The 24,052-nt window shown below is 53.2% G+C and overlaps 1 protein-coding gene across 27 annotated transcripts in view; it reads left to right on the forward strand.

The window, feature by feature from the left end:
- The window catches only part of WNK2 (WNK lysine deficient protein kinase 2), a 128,487-nt gene that overhangs the window by 64,308 nt on the left and 40,127 nt on the right, over positions 1-24,052 (forward strand). For 26 of the 27 annotated variants that reach the window (XR_016236446.1, XR_016236447.1, XR_016236449.1 and 23 more), the window contains exons 10-19: positions 1,156-1,308; positions 1,843-2,034; positions 2,504-3,043; positions 4,896-5,192; positions 5,669-5,718; positions 6,438-6,606; positions 6,678-6,794; positions 9,979-10,149; positions 10,233-10,278; positions 10,789-10,908. Coding sequence is in view for 21 of the 27 variants with exons in the window: in XM_070050054.2 (XP_069906155.2) it covers positions 1,156-1,308; positions 1,843-2,034; positions 2,504-3,043; positions 4,896-5,192; positions 5,669-5,718; positions 6,438-6,606; positions 6,678-6,794; positions 9,979-10,149; positions 10,233-10,278; positions 10,789-10,908 (1,855 nt within the window). In the remaining 6 variants the exon portion in view is untranslated. The remainder of the gene's footprint in view (positions 1-1,155; positions 1,309-1,842; positions 2,035-2,503; positions 3,044-4,895; positions 5,193-5,668; positions 5,719-6,437; positions 6,607-6,677; positions 6,795-9,978; positions 10,150-10,232; positions 10,279-10,788; positions 10,909-24,052) is intronic. The other variant, XM_070050082.2, reaches the window with a different exon arrangement.

Consider the following 24,052-nt stretch of genomic DNA (forward strand, 5'->3'; position numbering starts at 1 on the left):
GGATAGGGCTTCCTGTGGCCGCATGATGCGCCGCCCCCCCTGCGTCCTCCTGGGCTGGGGCTGCCCTGTGGGTCCTTGGCAGCGTGGCTGAGCCCAGCATCACGGCTCAGCGCTGTGTCGAAGCAGGGGGTGCGGGCGGGAGCCCGCGGCTGTGGGCTCGGAGGCTGTGCTCTGTACCTCGGCGTGCTCTCTGGTGACACAGACGCCTCCGACAGAACGGGCAGGGCCTGGGGAGTCCCTGGGGTGCTGAGGGCTCAGCCCATGCTGCCATGCGTGCTGGTGTCACGGGAATGGAGGGCCCTGCTCAGTGGGAGCTGACTGCTGCTCTGTGGCTCCCCGTAGATCCCGATTCCAGGCTCAGTCCCAAACCCCTGCTCTTTGTACCTCCCGGGCGCTGCCTTTGCTAGAGCCCTGGCGGGAACGGTGAAGGGAGCGAGGCAGGTGCAGATCCCCGTCCTGACGTCCTGATGGCAGACAGAACCGCAGGGAAGTTTCCATGCAGGGGGAGATGAAGCGCGAGCCGAGCCTCGGAGCCTCGGGTGGTCCCTTGTAGCCCCCCTGCCTGCCACATCCCCGTGTTCTGACGGCGTTTTCCCCATAGACGCCCGGTCTCCGTCTCTGTGGAACAAGGACTCTCAGAGGCCAAATCAGCCCCGTTATTGTGCTGAACCATCGACAAGCTAGCAGTGACTCCTGTGTAGCCCTGTAAGGAGCTCAGATGCACAGCTCCCTGGGGACCCAGGAGTGACGACTGCTGGCTGTGTGTGGACTTGGGTCCTGGCTGCGGGGCCGTCTCTCCTCGTGGAGCCGAGTCTGTGCCGCCTCAGGGGGCGGGCTTTGTGCTGGCGTCCATGCTCCATGGTCTGTGTGTTGTCTGCACACGTCCATCCTCCTCACGGCCAGACAGGAAGTTTCCCTGCTTCTGCAAAGCCCTGTGAGGGCCTCCTCCGAGCCATGGAGGAGCTGAGGCTCCCTGGGCTGATGCGTCACACTGTCCTTGGGCTGGGGCAGCAGGATTCTGGCGGTTGTGGGTTAGTGCACCAGACTTCCACTGATCCCATTTCTGGGAGCAGGGTCCTGGGGGAGGGGGGGGCTGGGCTCAGGGATGAGGGGACGTCCCAGGGCAGCTGCTGAGCGTGGCCTGGCTTTCCACAGCCTGGCCTGTCGGTGGGCCCCATCCCAGCCCCTGCGCACCCTCAGCTCCTGCAGCATTTCCCGGAGCCAGCGATGAGCTTCACGCCCGGGCTGCCGCCATCCAGTGCCCCGGTGCCCACAGCCCCCAGCCAGCAGGTGCCCCCTGGCCAGCAGGTGAGTGTGGTGCCCCTTCCAGGCCCTCATGGCAGGGGGTCGGCTCTGCTGGCCCAGGGCCAGGGTCTGTGAACACTCACAGGCCTCTGTGTGTGAGCTCCCACCAGGGTATGTGTGCATGTGTGGTGTTCACACGTATGTGCGTGTGTGGTGTTCATATGTCCGCAGCTCATAAATGAGCTGTACACATGGGGGGCTCTGCTCAGAGGTTTTCTGCAAGGACTTCACGTCCCTGGCTCAGTGGAGTCTGGTGGTCTGTGTGTGTCACTGTGCAAGCACGTATGGGTGCATGTATGTGTATGCAAGTGTGCGTTGTACCATGTGTGAGTGTGTAGGTGTGTGAGTGAATACGTGCGAGTGTGAGTGACTGTACAAGCATGAGCGTGTGTACATCAGTGTATGTGTGTGTGAGTGTGTTCACATGAGCAGATGTACTGTGTATGTATGTGGGTCTGCCCTGCAAGGGTGAGTCTGTCCTTGTAGGGTACCTCCTGCCTCAGCAGGGCAGTGGTCTGTGGCCCCTTTCTCCTCTAGCCTCCCCCGCTGGCCCAGCCGACGCCCCTGCCGCAGGTCCTGGCCCCACAGACGGTGGGCCCTCTCCAGCCAGTGGCTTCCCACCTGCCTCCGTACCTGGCTCCGACCTCCCAGGTGGTGGCTCCTGCTCAACTGAAGCCCCTCCAGATGCCCCCGCCGGCCCTGCAGCCGCTCGCTCAAGTCCCTCAGCAGGTACCTGGGGCTGGTGGGGGTGGATCCACAGCTCCAGCTGCTGGGAGGCTGTACGGCGCGGGCGTGGCCCACAGATTTTGCTTCCACTGAGAACCTCCAAAGCGTTAGGTTCCGACTAGCCTTTGTTCACGGTGCAGGAACAGGCTGAGATGGTTTGGGATGTTGGGCCTGACTGTCCCAACGCTTCTAAATGCAATGCTCCAAAGCTTCAAAGCCTGTTATCCCCTCTGGCGCCTCCTGTCTAACCTTGACCCCTTGTGGGTGTGGACACCGGGAGGCCTCGTGAGCCAAGCGGGTCCTTTCCGGGCTGCCACGTTAACTGTTCCAGCTTGAGAATTTCACATTGGGGTTGTATCTGGATCCGTCCAGCAGTGGCTAGACGTTAGTGCCCCCTTTGTGCTACAGCGTGCGCGTGCCGGTGGTGGACACCCTGTGGGGTCCCAGCTGACAGCTGCGGTGACTCTTGCAGATGCCTCCGATGCCCGTCGTGCCTCCCATCACACCCCTGGCGGGGATCGACAGCCTCCCACCGGCCCTCGCCGACCTGCCGGCAGCAAATGTGGCGCCTGTGCCCCCAGCGCAGTATTTCTCTCCCGCGGTGATCTTGCCCAGCCTCACCACCCCGATGCCCGCATCCCCGGCTCTGCCTCTGCAGGCGGTCAAGCTGCCCCACCCCCCTGGGGCACCTCTGGCCGTGCCCTGCCGCACCATCGTGCCAAACGCGCCAGCTGCCATCCCGCTGCTGGCCATGGCCCCGCAGGGTGTGGCCGCCCTGTCTCTCCACCCTGCGGTGGCCCAGCTCCCAGCCCAGCTCCCAGCTCCCCCAGTGTACCCGGCGGCGGCCTTCCCACAGATGGCGCCCACGGACATTCCGCCATCTCCACACCACGCGGTGCCAGGCGTGCGGGCCGCCCCTCCACAGCCGGTGCCATCCGTGCCTCCTCAGCCACTCCAGCCCGGCATGGTCCACTTGCCTGAGCAGGCTCCAGCCGCTGCACCCGGGAGCCAGGTAACCCATTCACAGGGCCAAGGAGACCTTCAGGACCCCTCAGTACAAGGCAGCCTTAATGTTTCCCTCCCTGCGTCGTGGCTGCCTCTTGGCACCTGGACCAAGGGGCAGGCGGTGCCAGGTGAGGAGGCAGCTGTGCCCTGCACATCCCTTGTGGCTGAGGGTCACGGGCATTGGGGTGTGTGATGGTTCTTGTGCCCTGCCACACCAGGGTCAGCAGCCACTCTGTGTGCATACCTGACGGCTCTGAGCCATGCCTGGTGTCGTGGCACCTGCCCTCACCTGTACCAGGGTCCCTGGGGGCACCAGGGCTGAGGGTGCATCTTGGGTCAGCCCCTCATGGAGCACCTTGTTGGGGGCCATGCCTGTCTTAGTAGCAAGGAAATGAAGGAGAGTGGAGTGGCCTGGGGCCCCAAGGATGAGGACTAGAAGATGGTCTGGGTGTGGTTGGGGGACTGTCCTCGTGTCAGATGGACACACGGGACCGCTCGCCTGGCTGCCTGTGAAGGGTTGTGCTGGCACCAGGGATGTGTGTCCTGCCACGGTGGACGCAGGCCTCCCGTGAGGCCCTGCCCAGCACACTCTGGCTCTCTCTATGTGCACTTGGAGCTGGCATGGGGGCCCCTGCAGCTGGATCCCCTTTCTGGAGTCCTCCCAGTCTGTGCCTCCCAGCAGTTCTGTGGCCTGCACAGCCTCTGCCTGCTGAGCCTCAGGCTCTCTCAGCCCACCCCCCACCCCACCCCCCGCTGTATTGGGAAGATTCACCCAGATGTGAGCAAGGGCCCAGGGTTGAGGGAGTACCCCAGGTGCCCCCAGCTCCTCCTGTGCTGAGACCCCATGTCAGAATACACGTAGAACCCTTTGCGCACTCCTCGCTGTCTGATTTCCAGAGGACTGTGCACTTGGAGGAGGAAGGGGATGGTATTTCATGGCCAGCAGGGTGGAGTTTGTTTGCCCCAACCCAAATCCTGCTGGTTCCCCATCAGGGCTGTTTCAGAGCAAAGCCAAGGGCAACACACATGGCCGTCTTGTGGCGTGTCGAGGCCCGGCCATGTGGCGCTGGTCTGTGGACTCACAGTGTCCCAGGGAAGGCGCTGCCACTTTGGGCATCGCTACGGGCTTGGTGGCTGTACATTGGACAAGGACTTTGAATTTATTGCTGAGCCTGGCTGGCCACCCTGCGGACTCCCTGACCGCCGCAGCTGGGACGTCTGACCAGGACAGGAATGTCCCCCACTGGGTGGCTATGTGACCTTTCTGACCCCGCTTGGGATCCGGCAGAGCTGGCCCACATGGATGGCCATTTCCAAGTTCACAAGACACAGAAGTCGCCCTAAATTTCCGACCTTCTCAGCTGGGCAGAGGACAGATTGTTCCATTATTTTTTGGCCCACGGGCTCCCCTCTGCCTGTCTTACCTCTTGTCCCCTAGGGTCCCTCTGCTGGAGGCAGCAGGTGCCAGTGAGCGCCTGAAGGCTGCGCTGGGGACCTGGAAGGGTCAGTGTGCGCCCTAAGCTGACCTGGCTAGAGCAGAAGTCTCCGGGGTCAGACACCTCTGTGTGCAGTGCAGTGCAGTGTCAGGGTTCACCTGGGCTTAGCTGGAAGTTGGTTAAGTGAAGTGTGGGTTGAGGGATTTCTACAGAGACAGATTCTTACACAAAAAAGGTTCTGTGCTGCCCATTCCTGCCTGCTTCTGCGGAATCTGTGTGCTGACCGTGCTCTGAAACCAAGGCTTGCCTGCAGCCAGCATGTAGACTGGAGAGGGGCGTCCCTCCCCTCCCCCCGGGAGCTCACCCATGCGCCTGGGTGCGGCCCCCGAGTGCAGCCCTTCATCCCATGCCCTGTGCCCCCAGGTCCTGCTGGGCCACCCGCCTCCATACCCCATAGACGTTGCCACCCCAGTCCCCGCCGTGCCCGTGACGCCTGCTGCAGTCCTGTCTCCGCCGCTGCCGGATGTGCGACCGCCTGCTGGCCCCGAGCTCCTGCCTCAGTTCCCCAGCTCCCTGGCCCCCATGGTGGTGGCGGTCTCTCAGAGCGTGCCCACCCAGACCGCCACGCTGCTGCCGTCAGCAAATGCATCGCTACCCAGCGGGCCCGTGATTGCTAGCCCCTGCCCGGCCGTCCAGCTGACGGTGGAGCCGGCTCAAGAGGTGTGTGCCCCTCTGCTCCACTCATCCCCTGGCCAGGCACCATGGCTCTCGGGGCCTGTTCTGTGACCTTGGGCCTCAACTTCAGAGGTCAGGAATGCTTGCAGGAGGTGGGGTGTGCTCCCGGAAAGCCACATAGTCCTGTTCTTGTCTCTTCCAAATTTTATGCTCTGTGCAAACCCACATCAGGGTGGGGAGCATGAATTTTCTAAATGGGTCTGGAGGGAACTTGCCCGCGGAGAGGATGCAAAGCCTGCAAACCGCTCTCACAGAGGCTGTCGTTAGCAGTTTTGGAAGGGGGGCAGCCCACGTGGCTCCAAGTCTTTCCACAAGATGAAAAACCTCCTGCCTGGCCTCTGCGGCCCCTCCCCCGCCGGGGGCAGGCAGGGGCGAGCGGGCGGTGGGCCAAGGGCCGGGGCAGGGATGCTGGGAGGCAGGAGCAGCGTGACCCTGTCTCTGTTCTGCGGTTTTCATTCCAGGAGCAGGCCTTGCAGGACAAGCCGCCTGGCCTCCCGCCGAGCTGTGAGAGGTACTGACCCGCTGGCAGCCTTGGGGATGGGGGCGGGACACAGACCCAGATGCTGGCTAGCGTGGCCCCTGCCCCCATTTCCCGTGCTGCTGGCTAGGTTTTACACCGATATCACCCCTCCTCCAACCCTGACCTGGTGGCGCCTCGGGCCCTGCTCTCCAGTCTCTGTCAGCCCAGGTTGCCACCTGCTCTGGGCATGATCTGGATCCGTGCTCTGTGTCCTGTTCCCAGGGGCGCTCCAGGATGGCGAGGCCGTCGGTGGACAGTCTTGTCCAGAGGATGGGAGGGGTCAGGGAAGGGCCCTGGGGAACAGGGCAGAATCTGGTCCTGACCCTGTGTCTCCCAGCTGCTGGCAGGTGCTGTGTTCTGTGGAGGGAGCAGCGTCCCAGGAAGTGGCCCTTTGTCCTACTCTCTGGGTTCTAGGCCCTTGGGCCATCCTCACAGCGGCTTGGAGGTTCCTGTTACACAACTGAGGCTTTGGCGGGGGGGGGGGGGGGCGCTGATTCTCCCGTCAGGCAGGACTGAGGTCACATAGCCAATAACCAGAGAGCCCTAGGTTACCCTGGATGAGCACTGCGGTGAGAGGAGGGGCCCTGGGCCACCCCCGCAGGTCACAGCTTCAGACCCAGCCAGGCTGTCTCTGTAGACGCTGAGCTCCAGACCACGGTGGGCTGCTTGCTTGTCCGTGGGTGCCCCTAACGTCCCTGGTTCTTGCTTAGCTGCGGAGGCTCAGACGTCCCTTCCGGGAAAGAGCTGAGTGACGGCTGTGAAGGCGCCTTTGGCGGGGGCAGGCTGGAGGCCCGCGCGTCCCGGAGGCACCACCGCAGGTCCACACGTGCCCGCTCCCGGCAGGAGAGGGCCAGCCGGCCCCGACTGACCATCCTGAACGTGAGTGGCGGGTGGGGGTGCAGGTGCAGCACCCCTGCGGCCTGGCAGCCACTGACTGTGCGTCCCTGCAGGTGTGCAACACAGGGGACAAAATGGTGGAGTGCCAGCTGGAAACACACAACCGCAAGATGGTGACTTTCAAGTTCGACCTGGACGGAGATGCGCCCGACGAGATCGCCACTTACATGGTGAGGTGGGGCCCAGGCACCCCAGGGTGGCCCTGTGTGGGGGGTTGGGCTGCCTGTGGTTCTGGTCTGGCCCCTGGGGCTGTCCCCAGAGCTGTGGGTCTGGTTCGGGGAGAGCTGGCGTGCACACCGTGGGCTCTGTCTGCACCTGCTCTGCTCTTGGAGCCTTCGGGATAAGAGGGCAGCCCCTGGGGCACATCCACAGCTGTCCCAGGTCCGTGGCTCTGAGTGGCTCTGGAACAACTCCCCCTGCACCTCAGAATGGCATGTCAGCAGAGGGCAAGATGTCCCCAAGTGCTTCATGTCCCTTGGCCCTGCTGAGAGCCGACCACTGGCCTTCCCAGTGGGGCAGTGACTTCCGCTGTGCCGTGAGCCCTGCACCTCCTACGCCAGGTCCTCAACTCTCCCCGTGCCTCTGTTTAGAGCCACCCCTCCCAAGTGTGCCTTGAGCCCTCATGGCTCACAAGAGTCTCGCAGCCCCACACTTGCCCTGGGGCATCCTGCTGTGTCCCCAGCAGCCACCCAGCAAACAGAGAGATGCACACCAGGCTCCCTGGCGAGATGGCCTTCTTCCCAGATGACTGTAGGGAAGCCGCGGCGCCCAGTGTTGCTGGGCCCCCTCGCCCCAGAGTGGATCTCAGACTGGGAGGGTGAATTTCAGCCAGTGATGTAATTCTCCCCGCGTAGCTAATGGCTGCTGCGCGGAACACCCCGCCCACTCCGGAGGCCAGCAGAAAGCTGCCCCTTGAGCCCCGTACCTGGCCTCTTCTGCCCTGGCTTCATTAAATCCTCATGTGGGCTTCGAGGAGACACTATGATGTCTGCCCCAGAGACAGCCTGGCTGGAGCCCTCCTGGAGCCTAGGCCTGGAGCGTGGTCCCCACAGCGATAAAGAAGCGGCTCTGGCACCTGCTAAGTAACACCAGCAAGCCGTGATTCGGGACTGTGGTGATAGGGCAGAGAGCAGACTCTGAAGGGGGTTGCTGGGCAGCTAAGGGGAGCCGTCCCAGGTAGGTGGAGGGAGGAGAATTCTGCTAGACGTGGAAGGCTAGGCTGACTCCGCAGGATTCCTGCGGCCACGGGGTTAGGCCCGAGGCAGCTCAGGACCCGGGATAAGCCTGGTGCAGGAAAGAGGCAGAGGCGCCTGTGCTTGTTCGGTCAGTGTCTACTCCTTGTTCTCTTGCAACAACAAAGGCCCCGAGACTGGGTAACTTATAAAGAATCGAAGTGTACAAGGATGTAGCTCGTTGTTCTGGGGGCCAGGAAGTCTAGGAGCAAGGCACCCGCACCGCTTCTAGACCTGGTGAGGGCACCCCGGGGTGACAGAGCAGGTGCCAGCTCGGCTCTCCCTTCCTCTTCTCCAGAGCCGCTGATGCCGGCATGGGGCCTCGTACCCATGACCTCCTCTAACCCCAGTCATCTCCCAGAGGCTCCGCCTTTAAAGCCCATCCACCTAGGGATTCGGGGGTTAGGTTTCCAACACAGCAACTTTTGGGAGAGACGTTCCAACCCTAGCAGGGTCTTGGTCGGAGTGAGCAGCTGGCTGCTCGCTCGCCTGTGAACAAGCACCCAGCTGCTGGAACCAAAGTGCCTGGCCTCTCCTCTCGCTGCAATGGCCAGACCTGAGTTGATCAGAAGCCAGGAGCTTCTTCCAGGTCTCCCACATGGGTGCAGGGGCCCAAGGACTTGTGCCATCTTCTACTGCTTTCCCAGGCATGTTAGCAGGGAGCTGGATTGGAAGTGGAGCAGCCGGGACTTGAACCGGTGCCCATATGGGATGCTAACACCACAGGCAGTGGCCCAACCTGCTATTCCACAGCACCAGCCCCAAACTGGGCACTTCTAAACCAAGTCATCTGAAATTCCTCTACACAGTAAGCGTGGTATCAGGAGTAACATTTGGCCCTTAAATGTGGCTGTCCCCATGAGGTTCCTGGGACTGCCCGCTCCCTGATCCTCACACCCTGTTCCTCTCTCAGGGGCAATAGGTCTCTGGGAGCTTGAGTGGAAGGAAGATGTTTGCCTGGTGGGGCAGGTGCCGTCCAGAAGCCCCCTCCCGTCCTGCGAAGGCCACGAAATGTCTCAGCAGCAGGAGAGGTTTGGCAGGGCCGTGTAGGAGACCCCCTTTCCTGCTGCCTGCTAAAAGCGGCACTTGGAGGGTTGATTTAGTTGGCATCAATTGCTGGTTAGACCTGGACCTGTGTATTGAGGTTTTCTCTGTGAACTTAACAAGAAGTCCATGGTTTTATTTTTAACCGATTTTTGCAGTCACCATGGGGTTCTGGCTCGGTTTTGTTTGGTGGCTTGTCACAAAATGGGGACGTTGCATTGCCTTCTTGGATGGCATCCCAACAGTACACCTTGCCTGCAGCCGTGTCCTGTCCCGTCAGTGTCTCAGTCACAATGCGCACACTCAGCACACCGGGACCAGTTTTCTTCCCGAGTGGCACCTCCATGGCTGAGCCTTCGGCCTGCCTGGCACAGCCTGGCCATCTCTGGGGGCCCTTTCTTGGAGAAGAGCCTTGGGGCTCCCATGGGGAGGCCAATCCCAAGAAGTTCTGGTGAAAACCAGGTGTGGGCTCAGGGACAGAGCTTGTAACCAACGTGGGCGTTTGGGCGTCTCCCCCTAAAGGCAGGGGTGTTGAGCGGGGCACACACCATGGGCTCTTCTAGGGGAGCAGGGGCGTCAGGAGCCATAGCAGAGCCCACTTGCTGCACATGGGCCTCACTGGGCTGCTGCTGAAGGCGGGAGGCTGCGGCTCAGCCTGAATCGCGGGCTGTGGATCTGCCTGCTGTGTGGCACTGCTCTTACTGTCAGGAGGCTCTGTCCTGGATCCCCAGGGCCTGCAGCCTTCACCTTCAAATCCAGCCTTTGGCGCAGGCCTTACCTGGTGCCCGTGCCCGCAGGTGCATCCTGGGCACCTAGCTGCCCCACAGGTGGCTGGACTGGCGCTGGGCTCCCTGTCATGTGCTGCAGTGCCCGCCAGCCCTGGGGCCCCTGCGTTCAGGGCCCGGCTTCTCCGGCGGCAGCCCCTCTTGCTCCAGGTCCGCCCCAGGAGCAGCACAGCCCCTGTGCAGGGATGCAGTTGCTCACCCTGCCGCCCAGCAGGGCCTGGGCCAGGGGAGCAGGGAGCCGCCGGGACCCGCGCTGCCGTCCTGTGGGTCCTCACCAGCTGCACCTGCTGTAGGTGGAGCACGGCTTCATTCTGCCCGCCGAGCGCGACACGTTCATTGAGCAGATGAAGGAAGTGATGGACAAGGCGGAGGACTTGCTCAGCGAGGACACGGACGCCGACCGTGGCTCTGACCCCGGCACCAGCCCACCACACCTGGGCACCTGTGTCCTGGGTGCGGGCGAGGTGAGGCCTTGGGGCCTGGGGAGGTGAGGGGACGGGCACTTCCTGAGACAGCTGTGCTGACCGCTGACTGCACCCTCTTACAGGAAAGTGGGCAGTCCCAGGCGAACGCCCCCGTGTATCAGCAGAATGGTGAGTCCCTGTTCCCAGTCTTGCCGTGTTAGCTTTTATAGACCCTCTTAGCAGTAGGCATTCGACAACAACCCCCAGTGTAAACTGGCTGGCTTGGAGGTTGTGGGGCCGGTGGTGAGCAGGGTCCTATGGGGCAGCCACCTGGCCCAAGGAGCTGTCACCTGCTGATCTACATCACCACTGTCCCGGCTAGTGCTGGCGGCAGCCCAGGAACTAAATCCAAGCCAGGGTACCGCGAGAGGCTCGGGCTGCCGCTGGCTGGGCTCCCCCTGGCTCCACCACCCCTGTGGGAAGGAGAGGAACCTGGGTGCCAAGGTGCCTGGACCACCTGTGTCACGGAGGGAAGCTCTGTAGGGTTGTGTGTGGGTTCCCTGCCTATGCCCTTTTTAGAGACATCCTCATGGTTGGGAACAAGTCCCCAGAGACCCTGGGTGTGGCAGGCTCAGTGCAGTGGCAGGAGCCGCCCACCCTGCCAGAGAGCCCCCCCGCAGCATGCTCTCTCCTTCACAGTCCTGCACACAGGGAAGCGGTGGTTTATCATCTGTCCCGTGGCTGAGCACCCCCCGGCTGATGCCCTCGAGTCATCGCCTCCGCTGCCTCCGAGCTCCCTGCCGCCTGAAGCCAGCCAAGGTAGGAGTGGCAGAAGCCCGGACCCTCCCGGGAACAGGTGGCTTCCTCTGGGCGGAGTGCCTGCACCTGTTCCCGGAAGCTCAGAACTTCTAGGAGGCCGTGCACCTCTGCCTGTTTCCCCCGCATCAGCTGAGTCATGGAAGCACCGGCAGGAGCCACCCTGTGACCTGTGTGTGTGGGAGGCTCAGGCAGCAGGTGTCTGGCTTCCTGTCCGGCTGGGAAGGATCACTGTACCACCGAGCCCCAAGCCTGGCTATGTGCAGTCAGGAAGAAGCCCCTGTAGTGCCAGGCCTCTGGCTTCAGTGGTCCATGCGACAGGATCACTGCATTAAGGGTCTTCGCCTGCACAAACCAGGAAACCTTTCACGGTTTTGTTATCCATAAATAGGAAAAGTGAGTGCCAGGACTAATAGTTTGGGTTAATGTCCACTGCGGAGGACCGAAAACTTTGGATGAGTTATGAAAATCATCCACTTGGAGGCCCGGTGGATGGCAGAGAATTATCAGGCCGGGTCCGGGCAGGATGCAGAAGGGGGGATAGGAGCTGAGTTTGGCCCTGTTTCTGCTGGGACTCTCCCATGCCTGTAGGGCTGCCTGAGAGTCCACGCATGCCTCCAGCAAGTCCCCAGCCACAGAGAAGGGGCTGGCCTGGGCCTGCGGTAGGCCTGCTGAAGCCTGTCCGGGAGGCTCACAGCCCTGCACCAGGGCAGGCTCAGTGCTGAGCACTCGAGGGGGCTAAAACCCTTCTGTGGAAGCTGGCCTCACTTTGGGGCTGGCGGGACGTGTGCAGAGAATTCTGTGGGTATAACATCTGACGTACCAGGGCCGGTGCCGTGTTGCAGCGGGTTGGACTGCTGCTTGTGACAATGCCAGCATCCTGTATCAGCCCTGGCTCGAGTCTCCCAGCTGCTTAGCTTCCAGTCCAGCTCCCTGCTGGTGCTCCTGGGACCAAGTACTGGGGTCTCTGCCACCATGTGGGAGACCAGACTGGGATCTGGGCTCCTTCCTGCCTTGGGCCGGGATGAACAAGTGGATGAAAGATCTCTTTTTCGCACTGACTCTCCCTGTGTCATTCTGCCTTTCAAGTTAGTAAAATAAGCTTTATAAAAATAATCTCTGGTATATAATAAAAAATAATCGGGGTTCTGGGTAAGATGGGGTGTGCAGTCATCTAAGCATCTCTTGATGTTGAAGTGACTGCACCTCTGGGACAGATGATGACACAGCTGTCCGAGTACTCAGGGAGGTGGCAGCAGCAGTGAGGCTGAGAGCCGCGGGGGCGGTGGGAAGGCAGGCGGATCCCGGCCCCAGCCTCCTGCAGGCTTCAGAGCAGTGAAGGGGGCTCCACAAGGGACCCCCCCCCCCAGGCCCAGCTTGCAGAGCAGGGAAGAGCGCCCAGAGCTCAGGAGGGGCCCGCCCCGCCCCCTCGTCTTCCTTGTCTGCCCCTCGCCTGCACCAGGCAGCTGCAGGTTGAAGGAGGAGACACTGAAGCGGGGAGAGGCTTCCTCTCTGGTGAGGGGAGCCAGGGCCCCAGCAGGCACGGAACCCAAACCTGCTGCTGTCTTTCTCCACCTTCCTGCCACTGCCCTGCCTGCCTGGCATAGTCATGGGCCAGAATGAGGAATCCCTTGGGAACCAGGACGTACCAGAGAGAGCACAGAAGAGCCTGGGGAAGCAACTCCATGAAGTGAAGCTCCAGGGAGCACCCTCAACCCGTGCATGCGTGGATTTGATCTGAAGTAGCAGGGAAACAGTAGCTGTGAGAACTGAGTTCGTGGGTAGAGCCCTCCTACGTTGCAGACTGGCCCGTGAGGGACACGCTCCGGGAGAGATCACTTTCGTACTGCTTGACCGACGTGAAACCAAAGCCCCTGGAAGGCAGGTTGCAATTTGCAGCCTGAACCCAACCAGGTCCCTTACCTGCCAAAGCGGAAATACCAACATGCACCGCAGGAACTGGACAAGACTGAAGACTTCATAGTATCATTCCAGATGTCCAGAATATATTCCGAAATTGTTCAGTAAATGAAAAACTATGGAAGTGTCAACTTGCCAGATGAAAGAGAGCCAGTGCTCGCGGGTACATCAGAAAGTTCATGAAAAAATGAAAAATAAGTATTTGGGTGCAAAAAATCTCAAAATCCATGCAACAGTCTTTTTGTAATAACAATTTTCATCATCTTGTGAAGGAGCTCTTTAATGCATGGATTTAAAAACTTCCTAACACCAAAGGAAACTTAAGTTTTAATGCCAATGTCCACAAACTTTATGAAGTCTTGTCATATGCCAAAGACAAGATGACAGAGATGTAAAAATCTGACAGGAACCTTGTGCATACACTAGAACAAGCAATTGGGAACATTCTTGAGACAAATGTTAAAAGTATCACAAAAACAGAAAAGATACAAAGAAGTAACAAATGGAAATTTCAGCAATGAAAATTAAAATACCTGAAATTATCTAACTGGAGCATATGTAACAAAGATAGCAAAAATGAACAGAGCCCCACGGGCCTGTGGAACACTAACAAAAGGTGCAGTGTTCTTGTCGTTAGAGTTCTAGAATGAGAAGAGAAAGTGCAGAGCTGGGAATGGGTTTGAAGGATTAGTGCTGAACGCCTGCCACGTTTGGAGAGAGGCATCGACCTAGAAGCTAAGCAAACCCCAGACAGGACAGACACGAAGAAATCCATGCCTGGACACATAATCCGTCTGCTGCAGCCAGGAAAACAATGACGGGTAGTTACCTTCAGGGGAGCAGGGCTTCGAATGACTGTAGATTTCTCCCGGAAACCAGGGAGTCCAGAAGGAAGCAGCATAGCTTGTAAAACTGTGCAAAGAACAAGAATGTCAACCCAGATTTCTGTTTTCAAGGATGCTGTCAGGCATGACACTGAAGTAATGCCATTCTGACATAAAGCAAAGCACTGATAGCCAGGATACCTGGTCTGGAAGAACTGCTGAAGATGTTTACACCAGAGTGTAGCTTGGAACGTCAAGGCTGAAGGAAGAACAGCAAAAATGGTGACTAACTGTAAATTCAAGAGATTGGCTAGTTCACTCCCCAGATTACGTGCAATAGCTGAGACTGGACCAGGATGAAACCAAGAGCCTGAAACTCAACTCATATCTGTACACGGGTGGCCTGGGTCATCATCTATTGCCTCCCAAGGTGCATGCTAGTAAGAAGCTAGAATTGAAAGTGGAGCTGGGACTTGAACCCACGCACTCCAGCATGAGATGCGATCCTGCCTAGTGGTGTCTTACCTGTGTGCCAAATGCACATCACCTCGTTAATTCTTTAACACGTCTGACAATTGAAATTTTAAAACTTTAGAACATTGTCTGTATGTAGATATAATAACACAACAGATTTTGTTTTTTTTTTTTTATGTTACATATGTTTTTGGTGTCTCCACATTCCAATTGAAGTCATAAAATATTGATGCTAAGTAGACTGTGGTAGGTTAAGGATGTGTACTTAGAATTCCCAGAGCAATCACTAAAGGAACTGCACAAGGAGATGTAGTCAAAATCATAATAGATAATTGAAGATAAACTTAAAAAATTCAAATCACCCAAGAGAAGGCAAGGAGAAACTGAAGATTAAAAAACAACAACCTAAGCAAACTGGGGAGAATAAAGCAGTAAAATGGTAGTCTTTAAATATATTAGTAATTAAATTAGAAGTAAGGATTTTTTTCTTTTTTTTTTTTTTTTTGAAAGGCAGAGTGACAGAGGGAGAGACAGAAAGAGAGCTTCTATCTGCTGTGTCACTTCCCAAATAATCCCAATGTCCAGGACTGGACCATGCCGAATCCAGGAGCCTGGAGCTCCATCTGGGTCTCCCATGTGGGTAGCAGGGACCCAGGTACTTGGATTATCTTCTGCTTTCTCAGGTACATTAACAGGGCCCTGAACAGGAAACAGAAGAACAGGGACTCAAACCAGCACTCTGATATGGGTGGCAGTGTTGCAAGCAACCACTTATCCCACTGCTGCACAATGCTGGACCCAAAAGTAAAGATCTTAACACATCGATTAAAAGACAGATTGTCAGAATGTGTATGTGTGTGTGGATTTTTTAAGACTTATTTATTTATTTGAAAGAGTTACACAGAGAGAGAAGGAGAGGCAGAGAGAGAGAGAGAGAGAGAGAGAGAGGTCTTCCATCCACTGGTACATTCCCCAGTTGGCTATAATGGCCAGAGCTGTGCTGATCCGAAGCCAGGAGCCAGGAGCTTCTTCCAGGTCCCCCACATGGGTGCAGGGGCCCAAGGGCTTGGACCATCTTCTGCTGCTTTCCCAGGCTGTAGCAGAGAGCTGGATCGGAAATGGAGCAGCCAGGACTTGAACCGGCGATCATATGGGATGCCGGCACTGTAGGCGGTGGCTTTACCTGCTACGCCACAGCGCCAGCTCCTGTATGTGTTTTAAACCTTCAACATCTTAAGTATGTACTCTCTACGAGAAACTGCCAATGCAATGGCATAGGTTGGTTAAAAGAAAAAGGACCGTAAAAGATACACCATGCAAATTCACATCGGAAGAGCACTGTGGTGGCTATTTTAACTTCAGACAAAATAGACTTGTCAGCAAAGATAAAACTGTCCTTACTGTGTATGCACCTAACGACAGAGCTTCAAACTGACTGAACAGAAAGCAGAAATAGAGACTTCACAAATAGAGTTCGAGGCTTCAGCACTCCTCTCGGTAATGGATAAAATCAATAGAAAATCAGGAAGAATATGCAAGATCTGAACAATAATCAATGAACTTGAACTAACTGGTATCTGTAGAATGTTCCACTCAAAATCAACAGGATACACATGCTTTTCAAGTATGTATAGAACAATTACCTGGATGGCTGTAAAACAAAAGTTTAAAGGAATTTAAGTTATATAAAGTATATTATGTGATACAATTAAAAATTAAATAGCACTTCTAAATAATGTATAGGAAATATTTTGAAATGAAAATACTTAAAACTTGTGAGGTGCAGCTTCAGCAGTTTTAGAGGGTAGTGTGTAGCATGCACTAAATGCCTTGGGAAAAGAGGTGTCATCAGTGTCACAACCTTCCACCTTAAACAAGGAAAAGTATGACAAGGTGAATTCAAAGAAGCAGCTGTAAAATAATGAGAAATCAATGAAATTTAAAACAAAAACAGACCAACAGGAAAACAGTGGTTCCTTGTAATCAATCAATCAATCAATCAATAAAGCACAAAATGATAAACCAGCAAGCCTGACAAGAAGCACAGACAGGGGCCAGCGCCGTGGCTCACTTGGCTAATCCTCCGCCTGCGGCACCGGCATCCCATGTGGGCACCAGGTTCTGTCCCGGTTGCTCCTCCTCCAATCCAGCTCTCTGCTGTGGCCCAGGAAGGATGGCCCAAGTGCTTGGGCTCCTGCACCCGCATGGGAGATTAGGAAGAGGCACCTGGCTCCTGGCTTCGGATCGGCATAGCTCCAGCCGTAGCTGCCATTTTGGGGGGTGAACCAGCTGGGGGAAGATCTCTCTCGATCTCTCTCTCTCTCTCTCTCTCTCTCTCTCTCTCTCATTGTCTAACTCTTATCTGTCAAATAAATAAATAAATAGCACAGACATAAAATACCACTAGTGTACCACTACTGTGGACAAGCCTACAGATATAAATCAGATAACTTAGATGAGTCTAATTCCCCATAATCTGTAAACTACTAAAACTTACCCAAGATGGCAGTGGATAATCTGAATATTCCTATACCTATTTAATAGACTGAATTTGCAGTTTAAAAAAATCTCCTCAAAAAGAATTATCTAGGGCCAGATAGTTTCACTGATGAACTCCATCTAACATTTTAAAAGCATAATACGGCCGGCGCCGCGGCTCCCTAGGCTAATCCTCCGCCTTGCGGCGCTGGCACACCGGGTTCTAGTCCTGGTCGGGGCGCCGGATTCTGTCCCGGTTGCCCCTCTTCCAGGCCAGCTCTCTGCTGTGGCCCAGGAGTGCAGTGGAGGATGGCCCAAGTGCTTGGGCCCTGCACCCCATGGGAGACCAGGATAAGTACCTGGTTCCTGCCATCGGATCAGTGCGGTGCGCTGGCCACAGCACGCTGGCCGTGGCGGTCATTGGAGGGTGAACCAACGGCAAAGGAAGACCTTTCTCTCTGTCTCTCTCTCTCTCACTGTCCACTCTGCCTGTCAAAAAATAAAAAATAAAAAAAAAGCATAATACCAATTTTATACAATCTCTTCAATAAAATAAAAGACAAAAGAGTACCTTCTAAATCATTTTACAAAGCCAGCATTGTCCTGATTAAAAAACAGACAAAAGCAGTACTAAAAAATATGAGAATGGTAGACAGTTATCAAGTTTCATAAACACAGAAGGACAAAATGCTCAATTACATATTCACAAGTGAATTTATAACAAGAACAAAATACCAAGACAAAGTGGCAAGGCAATATTCAAGAGTCGACTAATTCGCCATATTGATAGTCTAACAACAGAAAGAAAAAAAAACCCTGATCATAAGCAAAAGCATTTGAACAAATAAAAAAATCATTCATGATAAAAATTCTTAAACTGGGAAAGGAAGGGACCGTCTTAACCTGGTAAAGATCATCAGAAAATGAAAAACAATGGGAAAAACCTATAGCTAATATCATAATTGGTGATGAAAGGCCAAATACACTCTCCCTAAGATTGAGAACTTGGCAAGAATGTTCATCATCACCATTATTGTTCAACATTGAACTGGAAGTTTTAACCAGACTCCAAAAATACAAGCAGCAGAAATAAAAGCATGTGAATTCAAAAGGAAGAAGCAAAACTCTTAGTATTTACAAACAATGTTTTATATACGTAGACCATCACAACAGTTCTACAGCAGTCACAACAGTTCCTAGAACCAGTAGTGAGTTCAGCAAGATCACAGGACATTTAGTCAACACACAAAACAATTCTTTTTCTGTATACTAGCAATCAACAATTAAAAACCAAAAATCTATAGTAGCATATATATATATTAAACCTAGCAAAACATACACAGAATCTATATGCTGGAAACTAGAAAGAACCAATGAAATAAATCAAAGATGACCTAAATAAATGGAAAAATATACCATGTTCATTTAAAGACTCAACAGAGTAAAAATGGCAGCTCTCTTCAGATTCATCTCTAGATTTAATGCAGTGCAGTGCAAGTGAAAATTAAAGCAGGATATTTGGTGGCTATAAACAGGCTGACCCTATAGTTTATATGGGAGCACAAAGCAAATAGAAGTAGCTAAAATAGTTTCATCGAAGAATCAAGTTAGAAGGATCACATTGTCCAATATTAAGACTTACTATAAAGTCATAGTAATCCAAGTGGTAAATATCAGCCCTGGAACAGAACAGGGAGGCCAGAAATAGACCTACACAAATAAGGCCATTTGATTTTTTTTTTAACAAAGATGCAAAAGCAATTCAATGGATAAAGGGTAATCTTTTCAATAAATGCTATTGGAATAGTTGCTCATCTCTCTGCCAAAAGATAAAAAAATGGAGGCCGGTGCTGTGGTGCATCAGGTTAACACCCTGGCCTGAAGCACTGGCATGCCATATGGGCGCCGGTTCGAGACCTGGCTGCTCCACTTCCGATCCAGCTCTCTGCTATGGCCTGGGAAAGCAGTAGAAGATGGTCCAAGTCCTTGGGCCCCCTGCACCCACATGGGAGACCCAGAGGAAGCTCCTGGCTCCTGGCTTCAAATTGGCTCAGCTCCGGCTGTTGCAGCCAACTGGGGAGTGAACCAGTGGATGAAAGACCTCTCTCTTTCTGCCTCTCCTCTCTCTATATATGACTTCCAAATAAATGAATAAATCTTTAAAAGAAAAAAATGGTCCTTGACCCTAAGCCTCACATCTTACATTAAAATTAATTCAAAATGGATGAAATGTAAAATGCAAAACATCGGAGAAGATCTTTGTGATCTTTGCTGGGAGTTCTTAGTCCTGACATCAAAAATACTGTCTGTAAAAGAAGAATGGATAAATCGGACATTATCAAAATAGAAATCTTCTGCTCTGTGAAAACAACTGTTAAGAGAATAAAAAGACAAACTATAGCCTGGGAGAAGATAACTGTAAATCATAGCCTACGTAGGATTTGTATCCAGAATATATAAAGGGTCAAAGCTTAGCATTAAGAAACAGAATTCAGTTAACAAATGGGCAGTTGACTCAAACAGGAATTTCAGAGAGGATATAAGGATGGCAATTAAACACATGCAGTTGTTCAGTGTCATTGATTACAAGGGAAATGCACGTGAAGACCACAGTGAGAGACAACAGTATCGAGTCTTGGTGTGAAAACAAAGCAGCTACAACTCAGAAATTCCTGGAGGGAATGTCCCATTGTACAAGTACTCAAGAAGACAGGCAATTTATTAGAAAAGATACACTTACTATATGAGGGTACCTCAGAAAAAAAGTTCATGGAAAAGAAAATTATATATTTATTGTTTATTGTGTAAATTTTTTTGAAGTCCATACATTTCCGTAATATACATTTTCCATGACCTTTTTGAAGACCCCTTGTGTGTCATAGCAATTTCATTCCTTAATATTTATCCTAGAAAAATGAAAATTCATGTACCTCTATAATGAATGGTTATATCAGCTTTAATCGTAATTACCCAGATTGGAAACTATCTAAATATCCTGCAGGTGGGGGAATGAATAAACTCTGCTACTTAGAAAAAGAAACAAACTATTGGTAAATGAGTCAGCATGGGTGAACCTAAGAGGCATTGTACTGAGTGGAAGAAGCCGACCTCAAAAGGCCATATATTGTATAGTTTCATTTATAATGACTGTGTCAAAAACTAAACTACAGTGGTAGAGAACAGGATGAGTATTTGTCAGAGGTGATCCGTAGAGAGAGCCAGAGAGAAATCTTCCATCTGCCGACTCATTCCCCAGATACAACAGCCAGGACAAGGCAGGCTGAAGCCAGCAACCCAGAACTCAATCTGGCTCTTCATATGGTGTCAGGAACCCAAATACTTGAGCCATCCTCTAGTGCCTCCCAGGGTGCATATAAGCAGGAAGCTAGCATTGGGAGCGGAGACAAGACTTGAACTCAGATACTCCAGTACAGGATGCTGGCATCCCACATGCCATCTTAACTGCTGCACCAAGCACTTGATCCAAGATTGTAACTATAAAAGGTTGGTGCAAAGAAGTTATGTGTGTGTGTGTGTGGGGGGGGGGTGATGGCCTTGTTTCTCATCCCGATTGTGGTGATAATTACTTGAATAGGCATGTATTAAGACTCAAAGGACTCTACACCTAGGGAAAAAGTTCATTGCACTGTATCTTTTCAAAAGTCTACGTATGTTGAGAAAGCAAATAACCAGGCAAATAATGAAATAAGGTAGTGTGAGAGAAAACCAGCAAAAACATTAGACAAAAAGACATCCTGAGAAATGACTAGATCCAGTAACTGAGCAGGGTTTTGCTTACATGGTCCTATTGTATTTCTGTATATTGACAATTGAAGTTCTTAAAAAGGAATTCTTTATAATGCACGAATCATTTACACGGAGTGATGTGCAAGACCTACCTGTGTACTGAAAACTACAAAACAGTGCTGTTGGAAATGAGAGAAGAGCTGCGCATGGTTGGAAGACACAGTATTGCTACAGAATAGATTCTCCCTCCGCTGAGTGGATTCGGGGAACTGCAGTCAGAACGCTAGCATTCTTTTTGTAGAAATTGATCACCCATCTCTGAACTTCATATGAAAACACAAAGGACATTGGAACTTGGAAAAAGAACAACTTAAATGGAGTGCTAATGATACCGGATTTCAATAGTTAGTGTAAAACTGCAGTAATCAAGATAGTATGATGTTGGCCCAAAGACGAACGACCACATCAGTGAAGTAAAATAAAGTATCTGGACATGCCCTGTACAAATGCAGTTTTTTAAATATATATATATATTCCATTTGTTATCAATTGAGCCTGCGGTGAAGAGTCCGTGGATGCAGAGGGTCACTTATCCTCACCCAAAAGAAATGAAAGCATTGCCCATATAAGCACTTGTACAGGAAATGTTCACAGCAGTTTTATTGATGATAACCAAACCCTGGGACCATCACTGAGCAGATAAACATGTGCTGGTGTGTCCCTAGAACGTGACACCACCGTACAACAAAAAGGCACCGGCTGTTGGTACTCCAGGTAGCAGGAGTGGTTCTCCAAATCATGACGCCACGTGTAAGACAAAGAATGCATGGGACTGCACTTGGACAAGGTAGCAGAAAATGTAAACTACCCCACAGGGATGGAAAACGGATCAGCAGCTGTCTGGGACCGACGGTGAGGTGAGGGTGGCAGGTGGGGTGATGGCAAAGGCTTTCGAGGAAGCTTCTGGGAGAACAATGGGCATTGGTCGTCGTATCCGTTTTGGTGCCAGTTTTGCTTCCGTACCTATGTCACAACTTACAGAACTGTTCTTTAAGTATAGGAAGGTGGCCTCAACAATTCTATCATTAAAGTTATTAAGACCAAGCAATGGTAACAAAGAGAGCCGGTTCCCTGAGGTCCAGACGTGGGGATCTGTGCACAGGCCACGGCCCTTACTGGCTGTGGCAAAGAAACCGATGATGAGATGGACATTTTTGTCAAAGAATTGGAAACTATGCCAAAAATCAAGCGAAGTGGAGATGGTGGAGCTGCAAAACACTGTAGTGAAAATGAGACGTGGATGGGTGGTTTGTTTGCTGTTGCAGAGTAACAGTAACAGTGCAGCTCAAGAGAAAAGACAAAGTAAGGGTGAGGACAACAGTGGGGAGTAGAAGAGGGGAGCTAAGAGGTTACTGGGAGATGGTCGGACACGCAGTGTGGACACTCAGCGACCGGATGAGACAGACCAAGTCTGAGGAGATGAAGCAGACAAGTGGAAGGTGTTAGCAAATTCCAGAAACCTCTGAACTCCCAAAGTTAAGAAAAATCCACACTTAAATAGCTTGTAGTTAAAAGTGCTGAAAACCAGGGCAAAAAATCAGAGGACGCCGCCGGGGGAAGAAAGGTTTGTGCAGCTGCTGGCAGAACGAGCCACGTTCCCTGCAGAGCCAGCAGCCGCACATCCTGACCACAAGCTGGAGGCCCCGTCGCCTGCACATCTCAGCTGAACACAGGCTGCCAGGAGCGCAGACAGAACCATGGCCGAGACAGGTCAGGACGCGTGCGGGGGAGTGTAACTGTCGGGATCTCCGTGAATGTTGTCATGTAAGATGGTGTCCTTTGAGGTTTAAAGCGCAGGAGGCATAGTAAAGTGTGCAAATAGGAGCATGTGTATCAAAGAGAAGGAAGGGCGCTTTAATGACTGTGGGGTTCGTTTCTTGTCTGGGAAGAGAGCATAGTCAAGAATATACATTGTGGGGCAGGCGTTGCGCTGCTGTGGGTTAAGCTGCTTGGGACATAACACCCCATATCAGATAGCTTGTGGCGGGGTTCCACCTCTGCTGCTGCTTTTTGTTTATAGATTTATTTATTTGAAAGGTGGAGTTACAGAGAGAGGGAGAGAGATCTTCCATCTGCTAGTTCACTCCCCCAAATGGCTGCAGTGGCCAGGTTGGGCCAGGCCAGGGCCAGGACCTAGAAGCCAGGAGCTTCATTCGGGTCTCCCACGTGGGTGCAGGGCCCCAAGGACTTGGACCATCTGCTGCTGCTCTCCCCGTTGCATTAGCAGGGAGCTGGATCAGAAGTACAGCAACCGGGCCGGCGCCGCGGCTCACTAGGCTAATCCTCCGCCTTGCGGCACCGGCACACTGGGTTCTAATCCCGGTTGGAGCGCCAGATTCTGTCCCAGTTGCCCCTCTTCCAGGCCAGCTCTCTGCTGTGGCCAGGGAGTACTGTGGAGGATGGCCCAAGTGCTTGGGCCCTGCACCCCGTGGGAGACCAGGAGAAGCACCTGGCTCCTGCCATCGGATCAGCGCGGTGCGCCGGCCGCAGCGTGCCGGCTGCGGCAGCCATTGGAGGGTGAACCAAGGGCAAAAGGAAGACCTTTCTCTCTGTCTCTCTCACTGTCCACTCTGCCTGTCAAAAAAAAAAAAAAAAAATACAGCAACCGGGACTTGAACAGTGCCCACATAGGATGCCGACTTCGCAAACTGCAGCTTAACTCAGTGTACCACGAAGCTGGCCCCAACAAATATTCTTGATAGTGAAATGTTGAATTCTTTCTCTTCAACACGGGGAACAAAGATACCCATTCCCCCAACTTGTATTCAGTGTCCAGCGTCCTGGTGGCGCAGTATAGGAGGGGAAGAGGAAGGGCGATAGAAAGAAGAAAGAAAAGCAGTAGGATTGAAGAGGCCCAGGCCCTGCTGAGTGCAGTCAGATCTGGATTTGGGGGCTGGAACCCAGCATTTCTCTGTCAAACCCTCTAGGCAATGCCAATCTGCAGCCATGCTTAAAAGCCAGTGCCCTGGCCAATTTTTGTACATATATAAGGAAGTGTCATATGGTGCCCCTCAACAGTATTTTTCATTTAAAGGAAGTGCTGTTCATCTGGGAAAATGGTTTTCCAAAGCAAATGTTGGCTTCTTTGAGTTGTTGCCAACTTGAGGCAGGCTTTCTTCTATCGGTTCCAACATCAGCCTCTCCGCAAGTGGGAATGAATACACAGCACATGCCATGTGATGTGTAACTCCATGTTAGGCTATGTAAGAGGTGATGTTCCTTCCAATATTACTACTTTGTATCCAAAATGTAGACAGAACAAGATAGCAATCTTTTTACAGTTTATTTATTTGAAAAGTAGGGATCTGGTACCATGGTATAGTAGGCTAAGCCTCCGCCTGTGGCGCTGGCATCCCATATGGGCTCCGGTTCATGTCCCGGCTGCTCCTCTTCTGATCCAGCTCTCTGCTATAGCCTGGGAAAGCAGTAGAAGATGGCCCAAGTCCTTGGGCCCCTTCACCCACGTGGGAGACCCAAAAGAAGCTCCTGGCTCCTGGCTTTGGATCAGCCCAGCTGTGGCCATTGTGGTCGACTGGGGGTGAACCAGCAGGTGGAAGAGCTTTTTCTGTTTCTCCCTCTTTCTGTAACTGTACCTCTCAAACTTAAAAAAAAAAAAAATAGCTGGTGGTAGGGGGGATCTTCCA

Source organism: Oryctolagus cuniculus, chromosome 1, assembly GCF_051225735.1.
Source record: "Oryctolagus cuniculus isolate XC-2025 breed Fujian yellow rabbit chromosome 1, ASM5122573v1, whole genome shotgun sequence".
In the NCBI taxonomy this organism is placed as follows: domain Eukaryota; kingdom Metazoa; phylum Chordata; class Mammalia; order Lagomorpha; family Leporidae; genus Oryctolagus; species Oryctolagus cuniculus.